Raw genomic sequence first — 17,702 nt, 5'->3', positions numbered from 1 at the left:
GCCGCACCCATAATCGATCCTGGAGACACCCATCTTGACTCCGGATATTTTCTTTACACTCTTTAGCACCGGCCAACCCAAGTGGTCGAACGACGTGCACGAATTTTGAATACCGAGGGCATGCGATAAGACACATGCTGAATTTTTCATAATTTTCAATCTCACCTAATCCTGAGAGATTTGAGATGGTAATGAGACGAAATGCTGCCTCGGCAGTATAAACCAGCGGAGAAGGAGAGGAGAGATGCCTTTGGGGCATGTTTATGACCTTTGGAAGAGGATTCCATGCTTGAAAGCGCAGATGCATGAGACGATGAATGGACGCGCGAGACGTCTCGTCTTGTTTGTACAGCGTGGTGATTTTGATATTCTACGTATTGGCGGACAGTATACCCCAGAGGAGCGACTAATGTATATGAAAGTCGAATGATGGAATTGACAGATGAATGGTTTACTTACAAGTTCTCGTCTGAAAGATCGTGATTATTCCCGTATAAGTTATAAGCACGCCACATGCCTGTAGCGTTTTGCTAACGCCAAGAAATAATCATCCCCAATGGTCAAATTGTTGTGATGTCCGCAAAGTCGATCTCGTTGGTCATGCAGTCATGTACTGCCCAACGTTCAGCTACCATGCGGACCGAGTAACCATCGACGTCTCCAAAGTCCTTCCGCATGTAGCTGGCCAACCTTGGCTTTCTGATGAGGCGGTGGGAATGTTCTCAATTGCGTCTGGGTAGACATGCGATGTTGAACAGACAAAGGTTAGGTAAAGAATCAAATAATCACTATGCAACTTGCAAACGCTACGAGATAATTCGACAGATTAGTAACGACGCCTGACAGCGACAGACCCACGCGAGACGATCCCATGGTGTGAATTCTCAAAAAACACCCCTACAAAGCAGACGCTTATGCGATCTTGACTTTAACCAAAGTGCAAAACTTCCCGTTCCCTTCAGATTAGCTTCGCTGGTATCCCTTTTCTTCCCTTCTCGTTTGTTGTTTGAGGCGAATTGATCTAGGTTAAAGTGACTTGCGAAGACCGGCACCCATATTGAGCCAGTACCAATGAAGCCATCTCCCGCCAGATTAAGACGAGAAACCAAGCTTCTGCTTTTGCACGCGCGGGATGATACCCACGAGGATCAAGAGAGAAGTTACGACGACAGCCCAGAGCTTCAGCTTCAATACATTATAGTTGAAACCGGTGTCAATGGCTGTCGCAGCCGTCACGAGTAGAAGCACAAGAACGACGTAGCCGCTCCAGCGGTGGTACTTCCAAATTGACTTGGCGGTATCCTCGCCTCCGTACAACTTCGGGGTAGCCCACATTGTGAAGCCGACAATGTACTGCAACAAGAGGATGATGGAGACGGTGACGCCAAGGTAGCCGTGGACGGAGTGGAAGTGGGAGTCTGGGCCCTGCAGGTACTTATTGTACTCGATGATGCCGACGCCGGCGACGAGGAAGAGAAAGGCGAGCAGGTTGAGGCCGGCGTGAACGCGCTGGCCGACGCGCTTCTGCTCGGGAGTGTGCGTCGGCTGCAGCGAGAGGATCGACTGGGTGAGGGTGAAGATGGCGAGACTCTGCGCGAGCGGGTGGCCGGAAAAGAGGATTACGTCCTTCGTCAGCACGGCGGCCCAGATCATGGCAACGAAGATGACGGCGCCGAATTGGGCGATGATACCGGTGCCTGCGAAGGTTTACAAATCAGCAGCCACCCGGAAAACCTCAAAGGGAGACGGGGTGTGGCTGGGGGGGAAACATCATACCGATAATGAGGTTCCTGGCGATGAATTCACCCGGTTCTTGCTGGGCGTCGCCGGGTCGACCGAGAAGAGGCTCGAACTCGTTATCGCCATCGCCTCGTGGGGGTGGTTCTGGAAGTCCTGTGGCAGAAGACATGATCGTTGGCGTAGTCGCGGTTGTCTTTGTTGTTGGGAGTTACAAAGAGGGCCTCGGGAAATGGGTCTCGGGGAATGCGTTGTATTTCTAGGAGCGAGGGCGCAAAGCTACGACAGATCTATTCTCGATTGTCGCGACAGGAATTGCGATTGTTGTAGTCAGGAAGGATGAAGAGATCAAGTTGGGACAAGCACACAGGGCGGTGTTGAAGTATGGCCTAATTGCCGTGATTACGGATAGCCGGGTTTGGAAGGAGGAGAAGGAAGATGAGGGAAGGGACGGCATTTTGGCGGTCGGAGAAGGTACAGAGAAGTCGTCGATGGCGGCATCGATGACGGCGAGGTTGTCTCGAGCTGTGACCTATCGGAGGCCGTGTATTTCGGATTGAGCAGTGGTTGCAGGGGGTGATTGCAGGGAACGGTGCGCTAAACGTTGGAGGTGGGGTAAGGTCAGTAACCTGCCGCTACCGGTCCGTTGCTGTAGAATTCGGGGTGAGGATACGTACCGTGCTGGTATAAGCACCAGAAGCACAAACCAGGCAACCGCTAACATCGATCTCACCCACCATCCTGCACGCATATGGCCACCTCATTGCGCACAAAAGACGCTAAGGACGGTTGCTCTCAAGCTTTCCCCCAGCATGGGCCGGCTCGCATTGTTGTTGCCATTTAGTCGTCTATGCATTCGTCTGCAGGAGGGGCGGAGGTTCGGCTTCTGTCTGGGTGATGACTGTTACTCCCGTGGACAAATCGAGGACCACAACGCTCTTTCAGCGATCTCGAGGCGAAGAAGAGGTAGAGAAGGTCAACCCCAGTTTCTGGCGGGTCGGGTAGGTCCAACGGTCTCCCATCTGCCAATGACGAGAGTTCTGAGGATGATACCTATGCGAGGTGTGCTCGGGAGTTGGACCTCGCGTCGAAAATCACTGCCTTGTCTTGGCCCCATAGCAGTAGACAACCTGACAACCTGGAACCGCAGGTAGTGTGCGTGTCATCTATCTCACGAAAGGTGTGGAAGGAAGTGCTGGTGTCGTCGGTGATGACCCCTCAAGCGACCTCTCTTACCAACTACTTGTTCACGACAACATTTGCCCTTACTTGTGTAGTCTAAGGCTGGTTACTTCCCACGTGATGGACCGAGGGGTACCTCTGACCCTCCGTCGCTTCTCTTCCTCGATTGTTCCTAGCCGCAATATGCGACACCCTCCCGAGCGAACAGCAGCAGCATCTCCCCGTGATGGATGACCCTGCCGACGACGATGATGGTTGTCGGAGCGGTCAATGCCATATCTTATCAGATTCTCAAAGTCACGGGGTGATCGATGTTTGAAGTGTTGTAGACTTTCATGTTGCAGGCTGCCACTGAAGTACATGTACACACACATATACACGCTGGCATAAAGTAAAGATGGAAGCAGAGAGAGGGTCATGAAGACATGAAAACAGGAAGAGGGGCATGGTTCCACCTACATATAATTCTACACACAGACTGCCAGTAACTATACACGGATCTCAAGATCGGAGAGTCTTCCGAATGGTAGCATCTCAGAGCCTCCCGTCCGGCCTTGGCTCGCATATTGGCTTCCACCGCGTACCTCATCGTCCCCAATTTCTCGGCGCCAATTCTACCAGGAGCCTCCCGTCCCGCCCCGCCGACCGAATAGCGGGGTTCGCACCGTCACACTGGACTCACGGGCGCTCAGTGCCACTCGAACTGGGCCGATGGGATTGCGGGGAAAAAAAGCAGCAAACCTGTGTGTCACTGTGGTCACTGTGAACGGGAAAAGTCGCAGATTGGTCCGCCGTCTGGCTGTTAGCACAAGGCAGGTACGTTAATTACCTGATTCAATCGAATCATTACGCCTTTTTTCTGCTTATCGCGCCCCGCGCCGTGACTGCCCGCTGGCCGCCGGCCGCCATGAACCCCTCCAAAACCCTCCAATGCGGCCGTCAGCTGTGGCCGCCCGACCTCGGAACTGGCCGCTCGGCGTAGATTCCACGTTCAGTCGGGTGCTTGAAGAACAATGGGAGAAGGGGGCGGGCGAGGCGCCGAACGCCCAAAGCCCATGACTCTTGCGCGAGACTTTTACTTCTCCTCATCCGACAAACATTCACTTTCACTTTCATCTCACACCTCTCATCCTCTTCCATTCACTTCGTCTACAATTTGCAAACTCCAGGTTGTGATACCATCTATCTAGATATCCTCACAGAACTCACATCTTGGGTGAAACTCTGACCCCGCGCCCGACATATTCTGCCCCTCTTCAATTCTCTCAATACCACGCATTTCAACCTTCATCATGGCCAGCGAACAAGAATACACCCTCGAGCAGGTCAAGGCTTCCAGGGTCGCCTCAGATGATATTGACACAACATTCCGCTCAAGCAGCATTGGTAAGTAATGAGTGAGACACCTCATCGTCCACGCCACCTCGTACACACATACGACAACCTTGTCATGACAAAGAAACAAAAACTGAACCTTCCCTTCAGACTTGATCTCTGCTGCCCTGGGTGGAAAGATTCTCGCCTTCTCAGACGAATGGTTCGCCGAGGCCACCAACTTGTTGACGCCGACCGCGCCCATCAGGCAACCGGGAAAGATGGTCTACACCGGCGCCTGGTACGACGGCTGGGAGACCAGGCGTCACAACACGGAGCCCTTTGACTGGGTCATTGTCCGTCTTGGTGTTGCGTCCGGCACTGTCGAGGGTGTCGAGGTCGACACCGCCTTCTTCTCTGGTAACCACGCCCCCTCAATCTCGGTTGAGGGCTGCTTCAACCTCAACGACGACGAGGTCGTCTCATGGAAGGGTGGCAGGGGCCAGTGGGAGACGATTCTCGGCAACGAAGAGTGTGGCCCGTCGCAGCGCTTCGGATGGAAGCTGGCCGAGCCCAAGCAGAAGCAGTACACTCACGTCCGCCTGAACATGTACCCGGATGGTGGTATTGCCAGATTCCGTCTCTTTGGCCACGCCGTGCCCGTCTTCCCCGACGACAAGGAGGCCATCTTCGACCTGGCTGCCGCCCAGAACGGCGGCGTCGCCATCTCCTGCAGCGACCAGCACTTTGGCACCAAGGACAACCTTCTGCTGCCTGGCCGCGGTAAGGACATGGGAGATGGATGGGAGACGGCCAGATCGCGCAGCAAGGGCCACGTCGACTGGACCATTATCCGTCTCGGCGCTCCCGGTTACGTGCAGAACGTCGTTGTCGACACGGCGCACTTCCGCGGCAACTTCCCGCAAAAGTCAAAGATTGATGCCATCTCGTGGACCGAGAGCGGCGAGCCGGGCGCGGACGCCGCCGGCTGGACGGAGATTGTGGCGCCTAGCAAGTGCGGACCGGATGCGGAGCACGAGTTCCCCAGCGCCGTCAAGGACAAGGCATTCACACACGTCAAGATCACCATTATTCCGGATGGCGGAGTGAAGAGACTGCGCGTCTTTGGCAAGAGAGCATAGACGTTGCGTGTTGAAAACAGGAGCTTGCTACGTATTCTGTGTCTGGATCCTACGAACAGGGTTTGCAAGCATGGTAGCAAGCATAGGCCGCGGGGGAGTAAGAGGCAAAAGCATAACCAAAGACGAGGATAGATAAATAAATCTCGAAAAAAAACTCTGAAATAAGCGAATAAGGGGTAAACTTGATGCCAGGACCTACCTTGCTCCCTCGTATCTGTGTGTGTGAGTGTGCATGCAGCTGGTCTTTGAGTGATTTGGCCGTGCTGGCTGATCATTAGGGGCATTGGCCAGAAGAGAGATGAAGGGGTCAGTCTTAAGGCATTTTTACTATTCTTAGGCATCTCTACCGCAATGGAGGCTTGAAGATGAGTACATTACATAGCAAACCAACGGCAGGCATATTATGTATGTTTTACCTCAGGGTAATGGTGCCGAGGAGGGGTTCTCAACTTGACAGGAGAGAGCGATCTTCAGTTGGTAAAGTTCCGTCAGGGGAAGCTCGGTGTGACACTGCACAGCTAGGGCATGCACGGTCCATACGTACCTAAGGTAAGGTACTCTTCAGCAACGAGGTAAGGTACCTACATACTCTGGCACTGGTTGGAGTCAGGCGGGGGAGCTTCCTTCAGCGTTGCTGTTCAGGCAGTGGATGAGAGGTGAGGTAGCACGGTAGGCACGGATGGGTGCCCGCCGTAATCAATTAGTGACATCAACAGCCCGATCGCCCGTCGTTCATCTACCTGAACTTGGCCCCGTTGGCGTGGACTGTTGCGGGACTCGGGTACCGAGAGTCCTTTCCTATGGGCCAGGACTGGGTCCGGGACTGGGCACACAGCTCACAGCACACACAACTGGACCAAGTGGATTGGACACGGAACAACACTTCGACATCACACGACAGTAGCGGCGCCGAGCGCTATTTCGTTCCTGTTCAACTACCTACCTTTACTTCAACTACTTATCCAGTGCTGGGAGACAGGCCTCGCCCGACATCACAGCTTTTTTGGGAGCCACGAAACTTTCCGTGCGCCGTTTCCCACAAACACCCGGCCCGCATCTTACCTCGAAACTCGCGCCGCATAAAACAATACCCTCGGCCGACTCATTAATGCCTACCGGGCCTCCTGGTTGCCCCTCCTCCCACCATGGACTTCGAGGACGCTAGTGGTGGTTTCGGCGACAAGAAGCCACGCCCACTGCCAGACGACCTGCCCAAGTCTCTCAACGACCGCAGTCGCCGTCCCGTCGAGTTGGTTCCAGAGACGGAGATGTATGATGGATGGCAAGGTTAGTTGAGGTTCCCACGTCATCCGCACACTGCCCATGAGCACGAAGAGGGGGAGCATCGCATACTGACGCCGCTCGACACACCACACAGGACAATCGCAATTCCTGACCACGCCTGTCCTTGCAAAGCCCCTCAACTTTGGCGACCTAAGCCTAGACGACCGCACCTATGACGACGACATCACAGCAGGCCCCAAGAACAGCGACGCGCGCCTCATGGAGATGATTGCCGCACAAGCCGCCCACCGTGTTGGGCCCGGCTTCGACGACGAAGAAACAATACTGTCAAACGAAAAGTTGTCCGAGGATGAGAAGAAGGACTCGCTGCAGAGAGCTCTGAACATGGCTGCCAGCAATGGCGACGTCGAGAGGGTCAGCAGCATCGTGAGCGGCAAGGCAAAGGCTTATGTCGATATTAATGCGCCGGACGAAGACGGAACCCCGCCACTGATATATGCAAGCTGTTTTGTGAGTTAACGCTTGAAGGAGGGGGGGAAGTGCTATCGCTGACTCGGATCCAGGGCCACGAGGGTGTCGTGCAAGCGCTCATCGATGCTGGCGCCGACGTCGACAAGCAAGACCGAAATCAGTGGAGCGCTCTTATGTGGGCGATGACGAATAGGCATAAGAGCATCGCCAAGACTCTCCTCGACAACGGTGCTTCGGCCGAACAAAAGACGTCGTCTGGCCGGACGGCCTTCGACTTCGTCCCTCCCGACAGCGACATGTCCTTCTACCTACATGATAGCGGCTACAATATTGGAAATGCTGGCACCGACGACTTCTACAACCCTGGGTTTTCACAGGATCGGTTCGAGGAAGAAATGGCCGAGAACGAACTGCGGAGGCGGATGATGATGGACAGCGCCCGAGATCTTGAGGTCGACTTGGGCAATGTTGGCATGGATGACCAGCCAGAGGTAAGCTACGATCAGGCACATCTCAAAGGTCTATATGTTGACGTGCGCAGAACTCCGAGGAGCTTGAGGAAGAGCAACCAGAGTTCGAATGGTCTCGCTGTCTTCACGACCAGATGTTTGTTTTCCAGGAACACGAGCTCGACCGCATTCTCGACATCATCATTACGAATATGACGCCCCAGCGATCACCAGCACAAAAGCCTGTACCGGCGAACATGATTTTCTTAAGCGCACGATATGCACACTACCACTCCAGCCCCGACCTCCTAGCCAAGCTCATGATTTCGGCCATGGACAAGATCAACGACGTAGTCGAACAGTATCAGTGGGACATGACGATACTGGCCTTCTGGATATCGAATGCCACTTTGTTGCTTCACTACCTGAAGAAAGACGCCGGGCTCGTGGAGGCCACGGTCGAGTTCCAGGCTCAGCTGTCCGAGCTCATCAACGAGATATTCATCCTCATCGTGCGGGACGCCGAGAGGCGCTTGGACAAGGTGCTTGACGCAGCGATGCTAGACCACGAAACCATCCCAGGCTTCGAAGACATTGCGTTCCAGAACGAGTGGAGGATCTTCAAACGAAAAGCACAAGTCAAGGAAGAGCCCATGGAGAAGCGCTTCCGACCCCCGTCCCCAAAGCAACGGGCGAAGCCTGCTCCGCGCAACGTCACCTCACTACTCTCATCCACCTTGTTTGTTCTTGATCTTTATGATATCCACTCAGTTATTACGGCGCAAATCATCTCTCAACTTCTCTACTGGCTGGGGGCTGAGCTCTTCAACCGCATCATGTCCAACCGAAAGTACTTGGCTCGGACAAAGGCGATGCAAATCCGCATGAACGTGTCAACGCTGGAGGACTGGGCTAGGACCAATAACCGCCAACCAGAACACTATGAAGGAGGTGAGACAAAGTCCTCGGGTGAGACGACCATAGACGCTGCGAGGCGGCACATGGCCCCCGTCATCCAGCTGCTTCAATGGCTGCAGTGCTTCTCGTCACTAGGCGCCGACGACCTCGAGGCCTTGGTCGGTACCCTGCAGCAGTTGAAGAGGTTGAGCCCGCAGCAGCTCATACATGCGGCTTCTCATTACAGGCCGGAGGTTGGCGAAAAGGGGTTGCCTAAGAGCGCTCTCAAGTATCTCAACGCAATCCAGGCAGAGCATGTTCGGAGGAAGGAGGATCGCAAGAGCAGCGCACCGTCAACACCGATCAAGACGAAGCCCGCAAACGGCGGCATAGGGGGAACGCCTGGAAGCCAGACGGCGACAAAGACACCAGGAGCTGACGAGAGTGACGAAGAAGAGGATGACGCGCCGGAGAATCTGCTCATGGACCCGGCTATGATGCTACCCTTCATTCTGCCATCAGTCACGGATATGCTAGTCTCCTACGGCGCTGGCTTCGGCGGCGTCAATAAAGAGAGGGCACGCAAATATATCCCCACGGTACCGCCCGAGTTCCTGTCGAAGCTCGAAGCTAGCGGCGCGCGGAAGGGCCCGATGTTTAGTGAGAAAGACTGGGAGAATGAAGAGGTCTGAGAGAGAAAGAGAGAGGCAAGCCTTCCAAGGGCGGACAAAGTATATGAGTAATGGGAATCAGCATTCGACGTTCAACGGGTTGTCCCATCAAGCGCCGCAGCGCAGAACACCACACAGCATTAGGGGCATTGGTGAACAGACGGGTTCCGAGCTTTTCCAGGACATGACAGCAAGTAGGGCAAAAATATCCCGATAAGCATAGCGTTTGATTGATTCGATGGGGGCAGACGGACGATGCAAGGGGAAGCAAATAGTGTCCACTGCCATATTGTGATAGTCCCTGAGAGGAGCGCGTCACAGAACGAGGGGATTCAATGCAATGGAGGAGGTCATGGTACGGAGTAACAGCTCGCGCTGGGCTGTCTGTAGGTAGAAGCGCTCAGCGATGGGAGTAGAGATATCCAGTCTATTACCAAGACAATTGGTCCATATGTTCTCCTCCCGCTCTCGTTGACTCATACTGGATTGTGCTGGCTCCCCCCCCCCCCCCCAAAAAAAATATTAGGTAGCTCTATGGCATTAGAGAAGGTAGCAACCCCCCACTCTACCCTTAGGTTTGCGCTGTTCGTGGGCAAAGCGGGGAGCATGGAGAAGGGGTCTTCACTGAAGAGAGGAGAAATACAGGCACCGCGGATTTTGCGCTGCGAATAATTCGTCCGAGTCAGCGGTTCCCCCGAGTTTGACTTGAGCCACGTCGACGGAACACAAAAGGAGTCACGAGTTGTTTTCGAGATCCACGACGGAGATCCACGGTGGAAAACCGCGGTTCACGTTCACTTCCTCTACTTGACGTGGTATGGAGAACCGAGGCGCTTACAGATTACTCAGGGCAGAACTTTTTGGCTGCTGTACGATTACACTATATGGCCTTCTGTGGACCTTGGAACGAACATCTTGTGTTGACCATGTGTGGGACGACCCGGTGACACGGAAAAGGGAGGGGGGGCAAGCGCCTAGGGTAGGGAGGGAAGGGGTGCGGAGGACCCTGAAGTTCGAATTGGGGAGGGGCGAGAGGGGGAGGGGGAGGTGGTGAAGTCGAACCCAATGCGGGATATTGAGATGTTGTTCGGAGGTAGGTACTGTGTGTCCGTAGCAAATGTCTCGGGTCCCTCCGACTAGAATCGTACCTAGCATTCGTTCCAATTAGTGAAGTAGGTATTGGGATCAATCACCCATTGGCTGGGCCTCGTCGAGGAAAGTGTCACTCGCGGACTAGGATGTGCCACGTCAGATCTTTGTTCCTGGCGCCGTGCTGGGCTTGGCTGGCAGAGTATCCGTACACTGGACCACTGCACCTATCCCTCTCGAGGGAAGCGGGCGGGCAGGCAAGGCAGACGGGCTCTCCAAAAGAGTTGACGAAAAAAGCGATGGAACGCAAACGCTGTTGGGTGCCTGGCTCTGTGTGATTTGCCAACTGGTCGAGATGTGCTTCGTGGGACGAACCGGGGAACCGCATGGATAGAGCCGGTCGGGAAGTTTCCGTTTGATTCTGAAAGGTCTGGATCTGTTGTTTATTGTTGTACGGGGCACGAAGGCGTGACGTGTTTTGATCCCGTTGCGTTTTGGAGTAATTTGTCCGGGAATTGGAGATGAGAGGGGGAAAGTCTTGAGGCTCAGCTCGAGCGATATTGCGCATTCTTGGGAATCGAATTGCTTTGCATCCCCCAAAACAGTAAGGTAAGGTGCCTGAGCGAGCCTAGGAAAGACAAGAACCGATATGCTCAGAAACTCTCATTTCATTTCAAACCCCTCAGGTTGGCTTGGACATGGATGACGCCAAAGACTCTTCCCAATCCGTATTCGTCCGCGATTTCAGGTCAATGTGCAAAGGGAGAAGAACCCGGAGTTTCTTATACGTCGTCGTGATCGTACATGGGTACGAACGTAGGGCAACTGGAAGTCAACAAGTCAATAAACGTCGCTTGGGCCAACCATGGATGCTACCAGCTTTCCGGCTCATGTACGTACCTTTTATGGTAACTAGGTAGACAACTAGGTTCCCCTGCTCGTCCTACTTAGACCTCTAGTGGTGTCTCTGAGGCTGAGACAGAGGGCATTTGGTGTTGATCCAGACGAGCCGCAAGTCGCAACAGAGTGCCTGTCGATCAAGGGAGGACTTTAAGACAGCCGTATCGTGTGTTTACTTGCGATGATATGCGGCACGGCTTCAGGCTTCAAATGGAAGACTACCTCGGGCCCGGGAGCAAGGGATACGGAAAGCCTGTCCATGGGATGGGGACGACTCGGGCTGGTCGCCAGACGAGCAGTAGTCCAGTCCTTAGCTATCGTCATATCGTAGATTGATGGAATTGACGCTGCGGGAGGCTACAAAGGCTGACAAAGAGACCTGGTTGCAAACGGAGGGAATCCGGGGTCAAGTGCAGAGGCGCGTTTGTTTGCATTGGGTCGGAAGGCCTCGTTCCCGTTTCTTCTCATTTCTTCTTCTCTTCATTTTCCTTGTCGTAAATTGGCAGGTCATGAGAGACATGTTTCCGATAGCCCATGGAACCAGTGGATCGATTGAGACTCTTTCGACAATCAGTGAGCAAGTAATGACGGCCGACTCGTACCGGCGATGCAGGAGCCGAGATGGGAAGGTCAAGAGGTGCGTTGCTCTTCGCCATGATCCGCCAAGCCAGACGTTGGAAATTTTGGAAGATGGAAATCTCGTGCTCCATCTTCACCTTGAACAAGTGTGACCGCAATCTACCACTGCCTCCGCCGGCCGTATTTGTGTCGCCAAGTAGAGATGGGCGTGTAGCTGTGTATCTCCTAGGCAGAAGGGAGATCAAACGGGCCAACCACCCGATAATCCATGTTGCACCGTCGTCGGTTGCCGTGGTTGTGGTCGCGTTGAGACTTGAGATTTGGCGGTCATGAAGAAACCAGCCATGCGAACGGAGCTCGTCATGCAGCAACGTGGGTCCGTCAATGACTGACTGACTCCAAGTAGCGGTCTCTATTGCAGAGATGAAGAAGAGAAAGATAGAGCGCTTCACCGACTCAATGGCAATGGCCTGGCGACGAGGGTGAATTTGTGAAGTATCCGTACGGCCCGTCTTTTCTCTCCCTTCCTTTGGGTAGGGACGCATGGACAGATGGCGGGAACTGGGGCCAATGACCCGATCAAGACTCGTTTGCTGTACAAGGCGACATGGGTTGTTGGCGATGTGGTTGACTGACTGACGACGTCTTTCTCTTAGATTTGTACAGTTTCACCCCCTGTCGTCTTCGTTATTTCTTTTGTGCGAGTATTGTGTGTTTCTCATGCGCACATCCACATGAAGTGAGTTTTGTACCCGGCTACATTGCACTTTACTGCCAATTCCGTCCCCAGGCCATGGTTACAACTGGCAAACAATTTGTGCCTGGAGGTTCAAGGACGATGGACGGCCCTTCCTCACAAGTTCAGACGACAACACCCACTTGCCAAATGTTGAAACCGGGGGGGGGGGGGTCCACTCGGGCTGGCCCAGCCCAGGGCTTCTGTCTGTCCAATTAAATACTGTGTTATGGTGGGACAATCGCCCTTCTGGGACGAAAAGCTGCCAGCATATAGAGACCCAGTGGATAAGGTACTTGCCAAGTTGCCAACCATTCCGATTCCAGGAATGTACTTGGGAGTACGTACCTACGTGCCTTGAGACAGAGAAGCCCTGTTCTCGCTAGGAGCGCATTCCCCACCCCCGACCGCCTCCAACGTGTTGTGGACTTGAACTTCCAATGTGGTCCTGGTGCCGGGCCACTACCGCGATGTATTGCTGCCACCGCCGCTGCCACCGCTTCCTGCATTTGCAACCCGACCCTGCTGGGCTGGAGAGACGATGGTCATGAGCCTGTTACTCATGCCGTTTTCTGTTCAATCTGACGAACGCGGCAAAGACGGCTGGGTGTGTAGGAAATAGAGGGGGCACGTTGGTACGGGGGGAAGCAATTGTGGAAGAAAGAAGAGAAAAGAAAGGATGCCCTGCTGTCTCTCTTTTTCCCCAGCTTAGTTATTCATACCCTCCTCCTTCTCAGCTATCTCGAGTCCGGACCTTGAATTTTGCACATTCACCACTTCATGTCCACACTGCCTCACGTATCCTTCTTCAGCTTCAAGAAACTTTCCTGCCTGCACCTACCTTGGCGTTTATTCATCCTCCCAAGACGCACCTCCGATAGACCACACGCCTTTGAGCACCCGCTTGACTCCAAAAACCCCGCGACGAGACTCTTTCCCGTCACCCAACGGATCTCAACAAACCGACCTCACTCACCTCATAAAGGTAGCCAATCCTCCCTACCAAGCATTCCTCCACCTCTGGCGTAGTATTAGAAAGTATTTTAACACCTGTTTCTTGCTCAGTCTTACCTTGGATTTGCTGGTCATTTGCTATCTAGCACAGACGCAGACTCGCTCAAGTGACTTGACTTACACGACGCCAGCAGAGAACCACACCAAACTCGCGAGCGTCGTCCTTGTCATCGCCGACCTCATATCCCGCTTGCTCCTACGAATACACATCCATCCCTCGCCTATCGCCGCACGTGTACGAATACGTCACGGTCCTGCTGCATTTGCCTCAAACAACCTTCTCTTGGGTTGTTGTTGGAATTGCATTGCATCCCGCCCTCATTCCTCACCTCGGGCTCTTCATCTTGTTTGCCCAATCAAGCTAGCGCCCATCTAGTCCCCAGGTCTTAATTTGGCACACCTGAATCCCAAGCTTACGGCCCTCAGCGCGCTCGACGGTGAGCCACTCACCCTCCACTTATATCGTCACCACACCCGCCTTGGCCGCCTTTCCACTCCATCTTGCTTCAGTTCGACGCCGGCATCTAGACATCGCGGCTCGGCCTGCTAATGAGCAGTTGAGCACGGTCTGATCGGTCCCAAGCTACACCCACACACGCCCCGGCCGGAGCACCCTGAAATATCACGCTATGGCACCCCAAAGATTCGCCAGTATGCGCTTGAAGTCCCGGCCTACGCTCGTACCTTTCAAGGACGATGCTAGCCTCATTGCCCTTCGCTACGAGAAGACGGTCCAGGCAGAGCCTCCCATCCCTATTCTTACACGAATTCCCCAAAGATCTCACTCCTGTTCAACCCGCCGAACTTCCACTTCTGCATCATCATCGACCTTCTCAAGTCCGCCTTCCAGCCCCGTCGTTGTTGCTCCTCCGCCCGCCATCGACCAGCATCCTGCGTTTCGTTCCCGCGCTGCGGCCCGCAATACTACGGTAAACGATTGGAAGAGAGATTCAGGGCTGGCACCTACTGCATCGTCTTCAGCGACTATTGCAGAGGAGGACTGCGAGGACGAAGAGAGCCGTGCATGCGCCAAGATTGCTGCTCTGGAGGCCGACACGATTGTTGTGCAACAAACGGAACAACCTGTGACACCTTCGGTTTGCGAAAGTACTTCCGTCGATGAATTGCTTCTGAGCAAACGAATCTCTGGTCGTTGGTCCACGCCTTGCATCGGCAAAGAGGTCGACAGCATGGATCATTATCAAAATGTGCAGGTCGAAATTGCGCTTGCGGAAAGAAAGAAATCTGGGAGTATTAGCAGCACCTTATCGGTCGATTCTCCCGTTGAGTTGCGGGACAAGAGTCTGGGTGACCTATCACCTGCATCGGCGCCAATCATCTCCCATTCGCGGTCCTCATTTGCAGCCTCCGATGACTCGCCTAATTTCTCCCCTGTCAACATCCACGAAGACTTCCAACTCCTGAGCAAGGATGCCTCTTACTTCTCTCCCATTTCAGTGTCCATCCCCACGGACAACCTCCTCGAAGATGACTTCCTAACAACTCTGTCTTTCTCCAATCGAGGCAGTCTCATGTTTGGTGGTCTTCGCGCGTTCCCCGCACAAACCACCGACGGAACAATGGATGGACAGTCGCAAACGGACAAAGCACACGCGCCTCCGCCAACCCCCCCTGCTGATGCCCCTGCATCGGCCCCAATCCTCCACATTCAATACGAAGAGCCGCCCCAGTCCACTGCCGTCAGCACCACTGAGACCAGCGCGAACCACCTGAACGCCACCGACACAACTACAACCGAAGCAACGACGGGAGAGACGACCACGACTGACACAACGACGGCAGAGACGACTGCAGAGTCGGCCTCGCAAGCCACAATGACGACCCCCAGCATCTGCGTCTTGTCCGCGGACGTGGAGATGGAATCTCGAAAGGTGAGATCGCTCTATGAATCCGGCGAAGGCCTCAGGTGGGAAGACGGAGCCCGACCGTCGGATGTTGGCGAGCGTCTCAACTCGACCGCCGAAACTCCGACGGAGGAGGTCGAAAATGATCCGTATGGTTTCCTTTTGCCCGGATTGTTGCCCGACCAGTACGCTAACGTGTCTCCTGTCTGCAGCGTCGCCGAACTCCAGCCTCCCGCTTGGGGAACTCCAAGATCTGGAAGTTCTTATTCCCAACGACCCGAAACACGCAGCGAGTATGAGGTGGCCGGTGGTCTTGAAGACTGGGAAGACCTCGAGGGATACGACATCGACCGTTATGGCTTCATCAGCCCGCGCAAGCCAGAGAAGAGCAACGGCACACCCGCTGAGCCTAGATCGTCGCAGTCAGCGCCCAGAAGGAAGCACGTCTTTTCAAAGCGAGATGCCTTTGGGTTGGGCTTGCCATCCAGAGGACCCAGTAGGAAGGTGTCCGCTCGATCGCTCAATACTCAAGGATCCAAGGCTTCGGTTGCGTCTCGTCGGTCGACCCGATCCGCAATCAGACAAGCAGGAAACCTGCTCCTACACAATCGCGATCGACGATGGATGGACGAGGCTGGAGAAATGCTTTCGCTTTCATTGGGCGACGAAGAGAAGGTAGAGAAAATCTCCGAGGCCATTAAGAAGAAGGAATGGGAGAGGTCTGAAAAGTGGCGTAAAATGGCCAAGATCGTCAAGAAGGGGAAAGACGGCGAAGGCATGGAATTCGATTTCGATGTTAAGAACCAAAAGCTCATCGACAGGACGTGGAAAGGCATACCCGACCGATGGAGAGCATCTGCCTGGTACTCGTTCATGGCAACCAGCGCCAGAGCTCACAAGGACTCCCCGTCTGAGGATTCCATCATCACCGACTTTCATCGCCTTCAGTGCAGAGGCTCGCCGGACGATGTGCAAATCGACCTGGACGTTCCACGCACCATCAGCAGGCACGTCATGTTCCGGAAGCGCTATCGAGGTGGTCAGCGCTTGCTCTTCCGAGTCTTGCACGCGTTATCGCTTTATTTCCCGAATACTGGCTACGTTCAAGGCATGGCTTCGTTGGCGGCAACGTTGCTCTGCTACTTTGACGAAGAGAAGTGTTTTGTCATGCTCGTACGCATGTGGCAACTACGGGGCCTAGAGAAGCTGTACAGTCCTGGCTTTGACGGCCTGATGGCAGCTTTGAACGACTTTCAAACCAAGTGGCTGGATGGCAAGGACGTCGCCAAGAAGCTGGTAAGACACCCGCGCGCCTTTCAACCGATGACGTTAGACTGACCGTTTCTAGACTGAGCTCTGCATCGATCCTACAGCCTACGGTACCCGATGGTACCTAACACTATTCAACTTATCCATCCCTTTCGCGGCTCAGCTCCGCGTTTGGGATGTCTTCCTACTTCTTGGAGAAAACCCCACAGACTCCCCCAAAGTCCCTGAATCTCCCGTCACCATGAACGGCATCGACATTCTGCACTCTACCAGCGCGGCTTTGATTCATGCACTGCGAGACGTTCTTCTTGACTCAGACTTTGAGAACGCAATGAAGGCTTTGACCTCTTGGATTCCGGTCAAAGATGAGGATATCCTGATGAAGGTGACACGAGCTGAGTGGAAGGCCAGACAGAAGAGGAAGTAGAAACTCTTGTTTCTGCCGCCTACTTGAGCGTTGGTCGGCCGGCTCGTTCCCACATTTCCTTTGTTTTTACACCACGACCTTCGATTTATGGATATGCGTGCAAGGCGTTTATGGAGTCGGTTATGTTGACTTCGACGCATGTCGTCGACCAATACCCCGGGATGAACTGCAAACCTCGTATCTGCTGTTACGGGGGATTTCATTTGTGCACTTGAAACGAACGAAATGCTGGAGAAAGCAACTTGGGTTGCGGGGAGCGCCACCAAAAAAGCGATGCGAGAGGAATGGATCCGCAGTACGAGTTTTTCAAATACCCTTTATGCCATACAATAGCCTGGTGCCAACCTCATATACAGCATCAAATCAATATATAATGTATTAGTCAAGTAATTGGTGCTCCCGACATCTTCTCAGTGTCTACTTTAGCTATGCCAAATGCCTTCCATCTTTGAAGACACGGTCAAGCCTGGATCAAGTTTTGCTTCATCCCACCTGGCTATCTGCCTTCTAGGCCTCGCTAGGCCTTCTTGTCTTCGTCCTTGATAATTATACCATACCCACCAGTGTTGACGCAGTGACTGTAAGAATACCCATGCAGCCGAAATTGAGGCCTCCCCGAAGAAAGACGGGATAAATCACGGCAGGCTGTCTGCGCTTGTCCAATCTTCATCTTAACGTGTGTCTGCCAGTTCCCCCATTCCTTGCCGGTATAGCT

General features: G+C 53.9%; 6 protein-coding genes across 6 annotated transcripts; 3 read left to right on the top strand and 3 right to left on the bottom strand.

The window, feature by feature from the left end:
- Positions 1-1,092: 1,092 nt before the first annotated feature.
- CPAR01_06084 (cytochrome b561) lies at positions 1,093-1,909 on the bottom strand (the record flags this gene model as incomplete). The annotated part of the gene is made up of 2 exons (XM_060490358.1): positions 1,093-1,697; positions 1,777-1,909. The coding sequence occupies 2 exons, from the start codon at positions 1,907-1,909 to the stop codon at positions 1,093-1,095; spliced, it is 738 nt and encodes a 245-aa protein (XP_060351824.1).
- An 804-nt stretch (positions 1,910-2,713) lies between these two features.
- CPAR01_06083 (uncharacterized protein) lies at positions 2,714-3,338 on the bottom strand (the record flags this gene model as incomplete). Its single annotated transcript, XM_060490357.1, has 2 exons — positions 2,714-2,875; positions 3,030-3,338. The coding sequence occupies 2 exons, from the start codon at positions 3,336-3,338 to the stop codon at positions 2,714-2,716; spliced, it is 471 nt and encodes a 156-aa protein (XP_060351823.1).
- An 873-nt stretch (positions 3,339-4,211) lies between these two features.
- Positions 4,212-5,375, top strand: CPAR01_06082 (allantoicase; the record flags this gene model as incomplete). The annotated part of the gene is made up of 2 exons (XM_060490356.1): positions 4,212-4,305; positions 4,405-5,375. The coding sequence occupies 2 exons, from the start codon at positions 4,212-4,214 to the stop codon at positions 5,373-5,375; spliced, it is 1,065 nt and encodes a 354-aa protein (XP_060351822.1).
- A 1,145-nt stretch (positions 5,376-6,520) lies between these two features.
- Positions 6,521-9,129, top strand: CPAR01_06081 (DIL domain-containing protein; the record flags this gene model as incomplete). Its single annotated transcript, XM_060490355.1, has 4 exons — positions 6,521-6,662; positions 6,754-7,130; positions 7,184-7,582; positions 7,633-9,129. The coding sequence occupies 4 exons, from the start codon at positions 6,521-6,523 to the stop codon at positions 9,127-9,129; spliced, it is 2,415 nt and encodes an 804-aa protein (XP_060351821.1).
- A 2,432-nt stretch (positions 9,130-11,561) lies between these two features.
- On the bottom strand, positions 11,562-12,221 carry CPAR01_06080 (uncharacterized protein; the record flags this gene model as incomplete). The annotated part of the gene is made up of 1 exon (XM_060490354.1): positions 11,562-12,221. One exon carries the CDS (start codon positions 12,219-12,221, stop codon positions 11,562-11,564), a length of 660 nt encoding a protein of 219 aa, XP_060351820.1.
- A 1,834-nt stretch (positions 12,222-14,055) lies between these two features.
- CPAR01_06079 (TBC domain-containing protein) lies at positions 14,056-16,987 on the top strand (the record flags this gene model as incomplete). Its single annotated transcript, XM_060490353.1, has 2 exons — positions 14,056-16,587; positions 16,640-16,987. The coding sequence occupies 2 exons, from the start codon at positions 14,056-14,058 to the stop codon at positions 16,985-16,987; spliced, it is 2,880 nt and encodes a 959-aa protein (XP_060351819.1).
- Positions 16,988-17,702: the final 715 nt, after the last annotated feature.

The sequence above is a fragment of the Colletotrichum paranaense genome, assembly GCF_030867605.1.
Source record: "Colletotrichum paranaense strain IMI 384185 chromosome Unknown Scaffold_4.1, whole genome shotgun sequence".
Lineage (NCBI taxonomy): Eukaryota > Fungi > Ascomycota > Sordariomycetes > Glomerellales > Glomerellaceae > Colletotrichum > Colletotrichum paranaense.
Note: the sequence above shows the minus strand (reverse complement) of the source record. Positions and strands in the feature narration are given on the sequence as shown.